The sequence below is a fragment of the Dermacentor variabilis genome, chromosome 4 (assembly GCF_050947875.1).
Source record: "Dermacentor variabilis isolate Ectoservices chromosome 4, ASM5094787v1, whole genome shotgun sequence".
NCBI classification, from domain to species: domain Eukaryota; kingdom Metazoa; phylum Arthropoda; class Arachnida; order Ixodida; family Ixodidae; genus Dermacentor; species Dermacentor variabilis.
Window position 1 is genome coordinate 36,214,624 of NC_134571.1, and position 15,692 is coordinate 36,230,315.

The 15,692-nt window shown below is 45.5% G+C and overlaps 1 protein-coding gene across 1 annotated transcript in view; it reads right to left on the reverse strand.

Annotated features, from left to right (window-relative positions):
- Positions 1-15,692, reverse strand: part of LOC142578933 (solute carrier family 35 member F3-like) — a 225,754-nt gene that overhangs the window by 145,993 nt on the left and 64,069 nt on the right. The window contains exons 2-3 of the mRNA XM_075688637.1: positions 10,021-11,918; positions 7,033-7,226 (exon numbers count right to left, since the gene is read on the reverse strand). Of these exons, the coding sequence (XP_075544752.1) occupies positions 7,033-7,226; positions 10,021-10,220 (394 nt within the window). The 5' untranslated portion in view covers positions 10,221-11,918. The remainder of the gene's footprint in view (positions 1-7,032; positions 7,227-10,020; positions 11,919-15,692) is intronic.

A 15,692-nucleotide genomic window follows, 5' to 3' on the forward strand; every position in this document is an offset into this window, starting at 1 on the left:
GCAGAGGGCGCGCACCCAAACGATGCACGAGTTGCCGCGCGTAGCCGCGCGTCTCGTCGCGGCGGCGCAGTGTTGCTAGCTTGCCATGTTCAAGGCAGTCTAGCCTTCGCTTAACGGCCACGTTAAGCAATGTGTTACATATTGCAACAAAACACAATAATTTTAGCTTAAAATTTGTTTTTATATTTCAGAAACATATATTGCGACTCCTTGTGGGTCATTCAGCTCAACTGCGACCTAATATGAATATTGTGAGCCCGGCGAAACCTGCAGCAGCATCGGCATAGCATCACCAGGTACTGAAGCAGCTTGCCCGGGCTTGCCTGAACATAGAGTTTCCTACAAAAATTACTAGAGGGAACTCTGGCGCTGCAGTCGTTGTCCTACCATGGGAATGATGGGAAGTACATGGATTTGTCTGATCTTCGTGCTTGTGGATTCAGACGTTTTTGTGGCTTTGCATATTACGCCGTATAAATCTTATTGTCGTATATTTCAGCGCAATCTATATTCTTCGAAGTGCAGAAGCATAGAGTTTCTCACTACATTACCTAGAGGGAAATCTGGCGCTGCTGCGCTGTGGTATGCATGAGAATGCCGGTATATTGTGGATTCGGATTGGCATCGTTCTCGTAGAGACAGGACACCTTGAAGACGCGCTTGGCAAGTACCGTTCCGTCTGTCACAATGATTCATTTTCTACTAGAACAGCACATGAAAAGCTGTTTTAGCTTTATTATTACGCGAAAACATGTTTTGTTTAACTATGAGAACTTGTTATTGTGTGTACGACTACATGTTACGTAAAAAGTATCAGCGGGCCGCTAAAGTTGGAGGACAGACGACAAGGTTCGCGCTCGCTTTGAAACAGTTGGTCGTCTGTTCTTGCTTTTCTTCGCTTGGTCATGCATGGTGGGTGAGTAAAGATGTAATATGCGTGAATGGAAACATTTTATGAAGATTTTACTTTGAGAACGCGTTATTTGCGTAGCCATATCCACGTTTTAGACGAAGCCTCTTACAACACCAGCCAACACGAGCCTCGCAGACACATATACCGTCATTCCCATGACGGCACGGTGTCCCCTTAAGAAACTCCCATAGACGGTGGCGCCAGATTACCCTCTAGGTGTTATAGTGAGAAACTCTATGTGCAGAAGACGCCGGGAACGCGTACGATTGCTATTAATTGCAACGATTGAGCTTGCCCAGGTGGCCAAATCGATACGCGCCAAGCGTCTCAAGGCACTGGCATGCCTGTGATAAATTCATAAGGGCGTTTCATTCGCTTGTTGATACATGCGTCCGTGGCTTAATGGTTTCATATCAGTCTTCTGTGCTATAGTCCCTATGTTCGAATCCTGCCGTCGGGCAATTTTAATGATGTTTATTTAATTATTTGTTACGCAATACACCGTTGAAAATGAGTTTACGAAGTCACAAAGCCGCGTTTTAAGCCAAAAGGACGAAGTTTAGGCAAATCCATGTACTTCCCATAATTCCCATGCTGGGACAACCGCTTCCATTGCAGCTCCCGTAGACACTAGCGCCAGAGTTCCCTCTAGTAAATCTTGTAGGAAACTCTATGTGCCTGAACGTCGCGCAAAGAGTCGTTCCGGAAGTGACGTTGGCTTGCCGTGGTCATGTGAGGTGCGTCATGCTACCGACGTGAGCGGCAGCTTCCGGCGCCGGCGTAAAAATCCTAGTGGTTGTAGGTCTCCACGCCGCCGCGCGCCGACACGCGAAACAGCCTGACGCCGTACGCGGCCAGGCATGGTGCGGAGCGTGCGGTCGCATTGGAACGCGTACGTCTGGTTGAGCCTTAAGAGTAACTGCATTCTCTTTGCAAAATTCTCCGTATGCATGGTGCGGTCAAAATAGAGAGAGGGAGGGTGTACTATAGTAAGCATTGAAGGTGCGTCTACAATACCTGCAGTTAAAACTATAATTATTAAGGTAAAATGGAAGGAAAAGGTTACATACGTACGCTGAAAGAAGGAAATATTAAATGCGCCAGAAAGAAAGACAGCACGATTATACAAAAAGACCGAAACATAAAGGTGAGGTTATGAATCAATGAGATGTCATTTCATTATTAGGTGTCTATCGACATCCGCGTGGCTTTTTCCGATACCTCATGATAATTGTGAGTTATGATGGTGCTGTTGTTTATCTGCCACTATCTAGGGACCGTGTGGTCCAACAGCTATCGATAGAAAACGTACCAATGTGGTGAAGAGAATTGCGCAACCTAATTCCTTCACCACACAACGCCCCGCAACCACCGCCGCTCCTATTTCCACGTGCCTATGCACGTCACACTATGCTCCGTCGTTCTGACCTTGCCAGTTCGCTCCACACGTCTCCCTCGATCACTGAAGGCAAACTTTTCATGTACAAAATTTTATCGCATTAAAGTCCTTGAGAGGAGATATATCTTTTGCTGACACAAAGATCGGCCCTCCCACGCTTTCATTGTGTTACAAGAGCCGACGGCCCGGTTTAGATCTGTATAAAAAGCGGTGTCTAAACTGCACCCCCAAGCAACAGCTCTGTCAGAGTAACAAGTGCTAATCTGGAAGGCTGCGCTTTTGTGTACTGCGCGCGCCGGCAGCGATTGCAAGAGACAAAAATACTCCACGCTTGCCTTTTTTTTTTTTTTGAAGCCATCTATACAAGGGAATTTCCAGTCCCACACACCAAGCTCAATAGAGCTCAAGCAGTGGCTCTGAGATCGTTACGGACAAGAAATTATTCCAGTCCAAACTTTATCAACAGGCTATATCCAGAAAGAGAGGCATCAATCAATTGCGAGGAGTGTAATGGCATCATTGCTTTGGATCATATGCTTTGGTAGTGTCCTGTGTCTTTCATAGACTGTGACAAGGAGAGAGACTGGTGGCGGTGAGTCCTTCACAGCGGAGTTCCTTTAGATCAAGTGCAGGCCGTCCGGAAGGCCCACGATACGGCGGTAAGGTTAAACCATACTGTCCCGACGTGGGAGCCGCCTGCGTCACCCTAATGGTTGATCTTCAGGACGTGAACAAAGTTAATCATACCATACCATATACAATCGCATAAATATGTTTGCGCTTCGCTCAGTGCGAACTCACCGGCTGTACAAAACAGAGCTGGTTCGCTCTGCAAACAGTGTACGTAAACGGGGAACTTGGCAAAAGACAGCTGCATCGCCGAAAGGGGAAGAAATAACGATATAGTAAGTAAAACAGGGCATACGTGCAGGTTACCTAAGTGTTGAGAACCTTGCTTGCGGCCTTCATTAAAAATCCTCGCTGCGCCCCATCAAGTCCTCCGTATCAGAACGAGGAAGCGTGGAAACGAATTCCGCACGTGCGAATACCGAAGGACGCAGAGATAAAAGATTGCGAGGGTGAAAAAACAACAGAAACCGTCCTCGTAGCAGGGAAAGCTCGTTCGGGCGATGTCCCATCTCTCGCATTAGCGCTTGCTTTCTCTCTTTCTTTCTTTCTTTCTTTCTTTCTTTCTTTCTTTCTTTCTTTCTTGACGTGCACGTGCCTACGTACATGCGCATCCCCGTACGCTCGCATATGTGAGATTGCGAGCGACTGTGTGCCACCCCGTCTGGGTCCCCGTGAGCACACGGTGTGAGCGTGCGCGCTCGCATTTACATTCGCGAACGCTTCCGCCCCGTCGCAGGCAGCTGCTATACGTCGGAGAATGTGCTTCCGCTTTTCGCCCGTTCGGCGGCCCGGTACACGTTTTGCTCGCGTCCTTGCTCTCCGGAGACGTGGGCGAGCCGGAGGCAATTCTCGCGTGCAGAGGCAGCACCGCGGGGGGCCACGTTTTGGGAAACTGGGTGGATCGATGCAAGTGGAGAGCTCGTGAAGAACCTTGGACCATTACGACCAGACGAATAGGAGGAAGAAGAAAGAAGAAGGGAAAAAAAAAGCAACCTAGCATTTTCGACAATTTCAAAGTTGCATAGGAAAGTCGTATCAATTGAGGGGGAAAAAAACGGAAGTCGTCTCCGAGGGAAGCTTTCACTCAAGCTCAACACTATATCGAACGTTATATCAGCTCCCTCCTGTTTCTTCCATGCTTTGTCTCATCTGAGCTTATGTCGTAGCTTCTTCCAATATTGCCTCTTCCGCACTGCTTTATTTTTTTTCTTTCGTCCGCTGTACTCCTTCGTTGTGTGTTCATTACCCGCTCGCTTTTTTCCCCCCTTTTTTTCTTCTTCCTTTCAACAGTGCGCCGACGGTCTTAAAAAAACAGCGATATTATATAGAAAGTCTCTATTTCCATGAGCCTCAAACAGATCCCCTATGTCTCCCGCACTAAAGGTGATTAGTTTTTGCGTCGCTGCAGTCTCTGAGGAATTGACTAATCAACTTTAGTTTCCGTGTCCGCTTCCTTCCGGCTTTTAATCACACAGAGCAAAATTAAGCCACGCGCCATACGAGTTGCGGCTTTCTTCTACAGCCCGTGAAAAAGCGGCTCCAGATTGCTTGTTCTGAAGAAACTATTTTTTACGTGAGATATATTCGGCACGTTTTCACGAAATTCAGGCTGTCGTGGAGGCGTGAAGTAGATACACGCAGAGATAACATGAAAAGGAAAAAAATCACAGCAGACGATTTTTCTATTAGTGTTGCCTTACCTGCGCGGTATACTGGAAACTCAATTAGAGCTACGAGCGCCTCTGACGGTGCGGCCTTGCTTTCTTGTCTTACGTGTCAAGATGAGTACCTTCCAGGGAATAGTAACGATAAAACGTTGCTCTACTGGATAATCCTCTGTGCGCACAAATATACATCCTTGAGGGCAAATTAGGTTATCCGCTTCCTACTTCTAAACGAATAAGGAGCGCGCCTGAGGAAAAGAGGCGAGAAGCAATAAAAGGACGCTGATTATGTTTCCTTCGTGTTCCCTGCTGTGGTTTCCTTGGGCGCCATACTTCTTTTCTCTCTTAGAAATGATACCCGGGTTCGCCCGAGCTTCGAGCTTCGTTTATGGCTCATAAAATCCTAGTTAGCCTGCAACAAAAAAAAAAAAAGAAGAACAAGAACAAGACGTTTTTGCTGTAAACTGAGAAGTTATGTTTTTTTTTCGTTCTGAGATTCTAAAAAGAGAAGAGTACCGCAAGTGCGTATTTTATGTACAACACTTTTGGTGCAGCACTCTTCCGACTCAAGGTTGCCTAGGCCCACGCATGTATCCCACGTCAATATAGTTTAAGACTATGTACAGATTACAGCTGATCATCTTAAAAGCGCTGCCCCACTTTGCCCGACTGAATATTTGCTTTTAGCTATGCGCATAATTATCATGCGTCATATTGTTATTTGCAATTATTTTATATGAAAACACACGTGCAATGCACAGAGAGGGAACCATGGAAGGAGCATGTATGGCTGGCGACTGCCACCGAGAGGGGCACGAAGGCTGCCGACTCCTTCTATAGGGAGAGGATAGAACAGGGAGTTGAAAATAAGAAACAAGAAAGAAACAACAAGATGACAGGTCCCATGGACGAAGTAAAGCAAGAACACACAGTGAGCAAGTAGGAACAGAATGGTCGCCGAATCCTGTGCGTGTTCTTCAGAAAGTGCGCTGTTGTGCTCCATTACGCGCCATGATTATACATACCAAGTCAAACCTTTATTTCAACATCACATATGCATACACGATACTGGGGACACAGCCATGAGACAACTAATTCACTTGACAAGTCGCTGACAACTAATCCTCTTTGCAATTGCAACGGTCACCGCGTGGGATTGCTGAAGTGTATATGATGTGCGCTTATAAACGTTAAATGCAAGCATACAGGGTGTCCCAACTATCATGCACCAAGGTTTAAAAATATGCAAAATGCCGCGTATCTGGACAGAACCAAGGTAATGTTGTTTGCCGTCACTTGGAGATACTCAGGCTATTATTTATTTATTTATTTATTTATTTATTTATTTATTTATTTATTTATTTATTTATTTATTTATTTGCATTCCGCGAAATTTCAGAATATGATCTTAATGAATTAATCAGGCTCTGAATTATTATAGCTAGATGAAAAGTTTCAGTGAGAAAATTGTAGAGCGATACGAAGAGTCCCCCGGTACAGCTTTCTGTTGCTCAATACGTGCTTCATAAAAATGTTTTTCCGAGCGTGAAAGAAGCCCACGAAAACACGAAAAATTGGCGCGCGACTGGCCGCATGAGGCACTTCTTTCACGCTCGGAAAAATGTTTTTATGTAGTACGTATTGAGCAACAGAAAGCTGTATCGGGGAGCTTCTCGTCTTGATCTACAATTTCTTCATTGACAATTTTTATCTACATATAATATTTGAGAAGTAGATTATTCCATTAAGGCTAACTATGTAATTGGGGGGAATGCCAAAAATAATCTGACTATCGTAAAGCGAAAGCAAATATTACCTTGGTTCTGTCTAGCTACGCGGCATTTGCATATTTATGAACCGTGGTACATGATAGTTGGGACAGCCTGTATATGCGTTATACGATGATACGTGACCCACACAAGCATTGATGCACAACAAACTGATCGTTAAACAACGATGACTAAACAGAAATTGATCTTTAAACAGTTCTAATGACGCCAATCAAAAACAAATAAGAAAATGTTAGTCAACATTTTTTTGTTGCCCACGCATTTACCAGAGTATTAGCGTAACCGCGGTTGATCGAGTAAACTTTGAAATTGTGAAATCTGGAAGCGAAGCAATTGGCGTCCGTAATTTTTCCTGCCACGCGATATGTAGCAAGACGCAACTGCGAGAGTTCGGTAATGCCTATCACGACAAGTTAAACAGGTTAACGCATACAAAAAAGAACATATTCTTGTTCTATATCATTTTTACCGCTGCGAGGCCTGTCTTCTCGCCCTTGTTCTCATTCTTTATTGTTATCTCCGTCCAACCTGCAGCGAACGAGCCCAGCTTCACACGTTTTTGTGAGACAATCGAGAACTCTACAGAAGAGAAAAGGGGAACGGAGGGGGGAGGTGTGCAACAGACGCCGATCTTACCTGAAATGCCCAGGCAGAGATCGATGCTGCTTCCGGTGCCCGACTGATCCTGGACCACGGAGTTCTCGCGTGACCTCATCGGAAAGATCTGCACCCGCGGCGAGTTCGAGCCGGAGCCAGTGGCGCTGTACACACCGTTCACCTTGGTATCGCCCGACGTCGTCGAGTCGACACGAACGGGCAGGAGAGAATCTCTGCGGGAGCGGAACGGCCCCGCGTGAGACGCAGACAGATCTTCCGGGTTCGCCGCCATGAGAAACTCTCCGCATTCCAGTTTTTTTATGTGTGTCATTTTCATCTGTGTGGCTTATGAAACGGCCAAAAAGAAGCACTTGCAGATACAAGCGGTTTTCGCTTGTTTTCTTTTCCATTCAGTAGGTTCGAATAAAATAAATGCTGGAGGGCACATTATCATTTACTTCAAATGGAAAGTGTCTTAAGTATCTCTTTTTTTCCTCTTTATCTTTCTCTCTTGCACATATAGACAGGTCCCGAATTCACAGGAAGTTCTTAGGCTAACATATTTCGTAAGAGCAGTTGTCAGACGTTTCGTTAACTCAATTGACCGTCCAGTGGAAAACAACACTTAAGTAGAGCTTTGAAAGTTTAGCCACATTCTTCAATCTTTGCAAATTCTCTTAGCAATTGTCAAGCGTCTTGGATGACTATCCCGTTCGGTAACCCGAATGCCGGGCGTTTATTCTTGTGAATAGTGAACCGATTTTTTTTTTCGTTGGAGTTGTGTGCCACTTGCCGGCAGCCTTTGATATAAACCTATCTGCAGTGACACGGTTTACCGGCGCCTGTTCTTCACACCACTTTAGAATTCGCACACTATAGAATATTTTATAACAGGTGTGGGTTCATTTTGATGGGACTCATGCCAACACTCTAGGCGGACAGCCAATCACAAAGGGTTCTTGCAAACGAAAGCCTCCTGAAGTTCCCCTCTGAGTTTCTAAACAAATGGCCGAATTTCCCACGATGTTTTGCGTTCGCAGAAAGTGGTTTCATTGGACGAACGCTTTTTCCAATCACATGACCACTATCACAAATGGTCGCCGTCTGTGCTTACAAATCACGGCCAATATTCACGAAAGGTTCTTACGCTAGAGTGTTTCGTAAGAGAAACTTCCACCTAGTCCTGATGCTGTACATCCTATTAGCGATGGCGATAACGGCCTTACGCTCGAATTCCTCCCTACTTTACATTCTTTACGCTCTCTTTCATTCACATTCCGCCCGTGTACACAGAGAATAACTTTACTTAATTTCATTCTTCGCTCTCTGCAGCCGCCTAGAGTGCACTAAAGATATTCTAAACGACTTCGCTTGTGCCAGTAATTTCTGAATTTTGCCTCAGAGGGGCAAAATGCAGTAACTCAGACCTTGTCCCTGTCAGTAATCCCTGTCTACTTTTTGATTAGTTTCAGCCCTTCGTGGGCTTGAGTCACTTCAGTTGCGTCATGGAAGTTGAAGCACGCGTTACATGTTTGTAGCTCCTACAGGAGCGTGCAAACGTGGAGGACGTTCATATCTAGGTTCCCTAACATAAAAATTAAATAGAGAAGAAGAAAGACGCAGCACTTCTAAATATAACTAGCTGCGTGCTCCTTTGGTTGCAGCCGTCTACCATGCAGCGTACTTGCGACGCCGAACGGAGAGTCCAACATAACTGCAGCTTTAAGGGAACGCGCTTCCGGCCACTACAGGAGGTGCTAACAGGCCCCAAATAACGTAGTAGATTGAAATCGGAAACGAGGAAGCGAACGTTACTTCCAGATATAAGTTACTGTTCAAGATAACTGGTTCCATCGATACGTGTTTTTCATACCTGCCAATCCTTCCGAATTTTTCGTTATGGTTGCGAATTTGGGATCGTTTTACGACTGTACGAATGTCACGTCAAATTTTGCTAAAAAAACTTCTGTTCGGGGAAAAGATCCGCTCGTCAGTCACCGAACTTTCTGTTGGAGGTATTTTGATGGCAAAAATACGCCGGACGGGTACTTGCTTCGAGCACGGCCGTGAAACAGGTGATATCGGCGACAGCAGATTTACTCGTAAATCACTGTTATCTATAGACAATGTGTTGCTTGTCATTATCTGCTAGTAGAATCTGATTGCTGCTTGTGTGCTGCGTCTAAATGTAAAAAATATTGTTCATGAACTGCCTGTGTGCTTCTCAAAATGCGTGTACTCGGAGCATGCTTAAAGATAAAGAAAAACGTAACGTTGTGTCATTTTCCCACTCCTTAGGTGTCGTGTCGAAAGATTCAAATATCATAGTTCGCAGGTCGGAAGATATGGTGGATATGGTCCTCGTGCCAACTTAAAGAAGCCTTCCATTCATAAGAACTGTGCGTGACTGGCCGGAGTTATTTATCAATAATATGCTCCCCGCTATAGACTGGAGGGCGCACTTTCTTACGAACCACCCTAATGTGATCGGATTGTAATTTGTGGGGATTCTTTTGCTTCGATTTTTTATTCGCTTATCACCGGTCCCATCGTGTGGCCAACCCAGTGGTATACCGGCGTTGCGGTCTCGTGCGGATGAATGACGTAGGCCAGAAAGAATACAAATAGAATTCATCTTACAAAATATAACCCTGCCATACATCCCGTACACATGTCCATATTCACAAAAAAGGAAGTTCTTAAGGTTGACCTGTTCACGAGGGCAGACGCCAGCAGGCCGTGACGTTGGACATGATGCCGCCTGTTGGACTTAGTTGCACCTCATGTAGCGCCCGCTTAGCGATGGCGGCCTGCCACTGCCAAACGACACTTACGAACTAAACGCTTTGCGGACACAACCCCTTGTTTCCTTCATTCTCAATGGACAGTGCGAACGATAAAAAATCGATTTACTCCGATTTGCGTACAGTCTCATTCCTCTAACAGCTAAAATGTGCTGAAGTGGCAACACAATATGTGGGCGTGGCGTGGCGATTCCACCGAAAGCAGCGCTCTTTGCGCGCGTACCTGTGCACGGATTGGCGACCCTTGGCGAGTGTGGGCGTGGTGGCAGTGGTGGGCGTTGTAGCCGGGCTGGCATCCACGGTGAACGGGTCAGTGTCCAGCGTGATGACCACGGCCGGCGGCGGAAGCTGCGTCTTCGGCTTGGACATGGCTCGGAATGCTGCCGCCAGATTCGAACGGGAACTTTCGTCACCTAAACCCATCGTCTTAGAGGCCCCTCCTCAACCAGCTGATTTGGCCCGATGTCCCCGTTCACGTTAATGTCCCCCGCAGGACGTTTACGACCGATTTCGCTTTCAACTTCCGCTGGTCATTGCAGTCGCCACGTGGCTGGTTTGATTGAACAGGCGCGGGTTTAAGAGTATACCTGTACCCTTATTATCTGTCTTTTCGACTATTCGTTCTTTTTTTTCCTTCTTCGCCGCAGTCCAAGCGTTTCGGTTGACTGCAGACTCGGTCACCTGGATTGTCTAAGTGTGCTGGCCAAAAATCTAAGTGTCATGAAGATTGTCCAGAAGCAAGTGTGGCATTTCTCTTTTGCTAAACTGGCTCGATTGTGAACATGAAGCCATTAGCGACGAAAAAGCGGGTCTGCGGTCAGATATTTGCGAATCCTTCTCCTTAGCGAGAACAAGTTTTTGCAGAATTTCGTGTCTTCGTGATGTGTCTGTACATACAGGCTGCGTCCATTTGCTCAAAATATGGCTGCTAAATTCTATTTTTCGACGCTATGTCTGTTGTTGTGCATATTTACTTTACTTCTATATTGGCTGATAACTGAGCTATCAGTAATAGGATCTTGCTTTTTTCATAAGCGTTTCACAACTTCTCGCTTTTCCTTTCGGCGTCTAAAAACTTGATATACACGCGTGCGTTTATCTCTACACATATCGAGCTTTTTGCGTCGTGTGCTGTTAAGCCTTGAACTAAGCGTTAAGAAATGAAGCTTAGAAACCAATGGAATTCTTTTGTTTCACCTTTTTAAAAGTATGTTCGAAACGTCCGCTTAAAGACTTGAGCGCGCCCGGCGTTGTGCGTCTCTTTCGGTAACTTGACTCACTTATCCACTTATTTAATAATTACGGCAAGCGAAGTTTCAGCTTGTTGCATAATAATATATTTAGCCGCGTGTTCACTTTCGAACAACACCGAAACTATAAAACTATAATACGCTGGCTACCTAGCCGACTCATTTTGGCCCTATAAAGACGCCATTAACCTGTGGCTTTTCCTTTACAATACACGGTTGTATCGAGATATTGTCAGTTTATGTCAGTGCTATTTTCGCAAAACATGTCTCAATGTGAAATAGAGGCGAACCCTTTAGCGAAGACAAAACAACGATCTCGGATGTTTCGGGTCTTTCAACACAAATTTGTTGGACTGCAATTCATCGTTGCCACCACGTCGATAAGGTAACGCGTTATGCAAAGCTTCTTTTTTGGCCTTGTTCCCCATTATCATCTATTCCTACAGCGGGCACTTTTAAAGAGTATCGTACGCCTTTCTATCGAATTTTGTGCGGCCTGTGTGAAATGCGACAGCGTAAGTCTGTTCAGTGTTAAAGCCTTTTTTTTAATGAAGTATATAATATACGGAAAACATAGGCTTTAATTTAATGCGGCGTTAATCATATATTTTTACTTTCTTGTCCTCTTAAACCGCAGTGATATAGCTCATATTTACCTCTATTTAGACGTAAGTTCTGCTTGAAAATCACTGTGATATGCAACACTCGGCTAAAAGTACTAATGAGCAGCTTATCAGCGTTGCTGATACAAAAGTATTCCCTCTATTGATGGTCCATTCAGCGATTAATTAGCCGTACGAGGACACCTTCACTTCTTTGAGTTGTGTCTATAGTACCGAGCTCGGAATGCGTGCTTGTCTCTGGGGATAGCCTGTAAAAGCAAAAAAGAAAGGCAGGGGAACAGAGAGAAGAGAAATCAATCATCAACGCTGTATTTCGGTCCAGTTTCCTGTCATCAGTGACCGCGGAAGCACACTTAATCAAAAGGCCACCTGCCTGAATCAGCAAGCATGATGCACCTTCTACCAACATGCGCCAACGTGCGCCAACGAAATACATCGCTTTTACATCAGGAGGCCCGTTACGCACCACATGGTTTTTGATAAACCTGCCTATTCTCGCCCTCATCATGGTGTTCGTTCTGACATTCGTTCGTGTCAGTATCACGATGCATCATCACCGCCTCGCCTTTTAATGTCGCTCGGTCGCCTACAACTCGTTATTATCGCTAGCTGTTACCGCAACGCTCCAAGCGTGTAATTTCACCTGTCTCTCGTAGAAAAACCTTTAGCCGTAACGTCAGTAGCAGTTCCGTGCGTTATAAAGAAAAAAAGATCGCCTAGCAGAGTCGCTGCTTCGCCCCAGACTGAGTCAATCTATATGCAAGGCAAAAAGAGAAGCAGCAGTTGGCGAGGTGAATTAAGAATAACGTGACAAGACCGTCCAGCTGGTGCCATTCCGTCTCTTCATGTGTTATTCACGCCAAGTGTGCCGTCTGTCTCACGATTCAGACGGGCGACGTCGAAGTACATGTGAAACATATCGTTCCGTATGCGAACGAAAACAGTGAAAAAGGACAAAATGTTCGTTAGGGTTACTGATTACTACACTTTCTCGAGACGGGCGTGATCGACGATCAGAGGCAGGCGCTTTTCTGGTTAGGTTAAGTCTGGGCAGTTTAACTGCTCTCCATCGTTTTTGTACGCTTGGTATTCCGCGTATTTCCTTTGTCACACACACACACACACACACACACAGAGAGAGAGAGAGAGAGAGAGAGAGAGGCAAAGGAAAGACAGGGTGATTAAAGATTCTTTCTGGTTGGCTATTCTGTACCATCGGATGGAGAAATGGATGGGATAGATTGGAGGAAAAAGAATGCGAAACGAAAACACATACACACGCACACGCACATACAATACAGAAATGTTTCTGTGGGCGCTGTCACACAGACTGCTACGGCGTTACGTAGTGTTACACTGTGTCAATGTCCCATTCATACATTCTGCGTCACAGAATGTACAGTCAGAACTCGTGACACAGTACGGTGTCTTTTAAATGTTCGTGTAGACCAGTTTCCAAGAATGTCGCTTTCCGTAAATGGGGACTTGTCGAGTTGGTCTAGCCTTTGTCAAGTATACCATGCAAGTATACGTATATATGCTTCCAAACTTTAGACGTCACGGACAACATTAGGATGCAAAGACATATATGAGAATATTAGTATTTATTTATTTGCATCACTATTACAAGCAGTACTTGTATCAGTATCGGTAATCTGTATCACTATCAGTAGAATCAGTATTTCAGTAGCCTGGAGGTCTTGACGCGGAGAAGTATTGCACCAACGTAATATGGGACAGTTATTGAGACGGGAACAATCGGTTGATCCCGAAGATATTGATATGGGTACAAACAGTTGATAATGGTAAATATAGGCAGGCTTAAATACAACTGGTACAAAATACAAAATAAGCCCAGTGGGCTAAATAGATACAATGCATGAGCTTCATCACTTGAAGTTTGTGAAAGCGCCTTGTACTATCAGGGTTAAGATGACCGATATTGGAGAGGTGCGGAATAAATCGCAGAATGCTTGAGTAAATACAGCAAATGAACTGTCCACTACGGGGGTTACAATATCGCGATATGGTGCCCAATGCTCACATCTACAGTCGGGCGCACGCTGGTGCTGGGGGCTCGGCCCCAATGTGGGCTACCGGATTCTTCCCTCCATCCATGGTTGTCCGCTGACCTGCGCCGCAAGTCAAAGTGCGGCGAAGCGCAAACCCCTTCGGGCGCTATCCTCGCACGTACTTCGCCGTCTGCGGTGTTATCGTCTTATGCACCGCACTTCAGTATTGACACTCGACTGTTACGTCACTCATGCAGCACTTCGCGATGATGCATACAGGGCTCATGCTGACAACATCCCCAGATGCCGACATGTATTCAATCCTGATGGGAAGGAAAGGGAAAAAAAGAAGGCAAGGAGGTTAACCAGAATAAAGTTCGGTTGGCTACCCTACACCGGGGGAATGCCTGTCATCAGTGACCGCGGAAGCACACTTGATCAAAAGGCCACCTGCCTGAATCAGCAAGCATGATGCACCTTCTACCAACATGTACCAACGAGCGCGAACGAAATACATCGCTTTTACATCAGGAGGCCCGGGGAAACAAAGATTACAGGGAGAGATAGAGAAGGGAACGAAAGAAGGAAATTAGCGACGCGAAATTCCGTACAGCCCCGAAGGTTACGCTAAGCCAGGTATCTTTGTTACGCAGGATTCGTCTTGAAGTTGATTCCACGCACCACTATGCGCCCACGCAATCCGAACTGACTGTGAACACTATCGAACGCCTGAAACGCTAGAAGGCATATTATGTACTCGCACAGCATGTGTGTGGGGAGACAACCTGTCTCACCAAGATCGATTGGTTCTGTTGACAGTTTCCTAGCCAGCGTAGGCAGGAGACCGAAGTCGATAGGCACTGTTATTTGCCCATGGTTTCATACTATACTACGTGGCAGACATTGAAAGAATTTTTGGAATTTTTCCTTTCATCCAGTCCCGCTACCACGGAGCTGGAGGAGTGGGTTTAATATTGCCGTTTTGTAATGTAGATATGCGTCCCCTCACACCCTTATCCCCATTCATCGATATTCTTTCCTTCTCTTTCCCTCTTACCCAGGGCAGAGTAGCACGCCAGCGAAGGCTGACGTTGCTCCCTTTGCTGAAAATAAAATATCTATCTCACTAACACTCGGACTGCCCGCGTCAGCCTGCCCACCCTTTCTGACCATCCTTTTTCTACCCACACCTCATGTAATGTTCCTTGAATGGGACAGTTGAGGTAAAAACATACAAACAAATAAATAAAAATCCATAATAGCAATAACAGAACCCATAGTTCCGGTTCGTGTTCGCCATTTTCCCAAAGTCGCTGTTATTGGAGCGATGGTCAAACAAAAAATTTTATGGAATTTGTACGGGAGAAATATTCGGGTCGTCGACCCATGCTGAAGTCAGTGGGCTATGAGCGTGGTGAGATATGTGCGACGCAGTTCACGTGAGAAGATGCGAACGCCAGACTCTGAGGCAGAAGTTCTCGATGGTCCTGCTTGGACAATCTCCACCGGCACAGCGTTGCTTAGAGTGGGAAAGATATTTACTGAGCATTAAGAGCTTCTTCAAGTCAGTGTGGGCATAACAGCTGAAATGTGCCATTCATCGTGAATCCATTGAATGAGTAAATCTTGTGGGACTTTGGTGGCGTACTTAATTCTGCTAGTCACTGCTTCTCTTTGCTGAACTGAGTAGACGATTACGAAGTATTTACTGATCTCCATGCCAGCCTTACTGAAAAATAAAACAAAATCAGATATATAAAAAACACCTGTATCCATCAACAACGCAAACTAAATGGGTTTCTCCTAATTACTTTTAATTAATTCTGGGGTTTACGTGTCGGAATCACGATCTGGTTTTAAGACACGCCATAGTAGGGACTATGGAATAGTTTGAACACTTATTGTTACTTAATATGCACCTAAATTTAAGTACGCGAACTTTTTTGCATTTCAAACACATTGAAATGCGACCGCCGCGGCCGGGATCGAACCCTCGATTTCGAGCTTCGC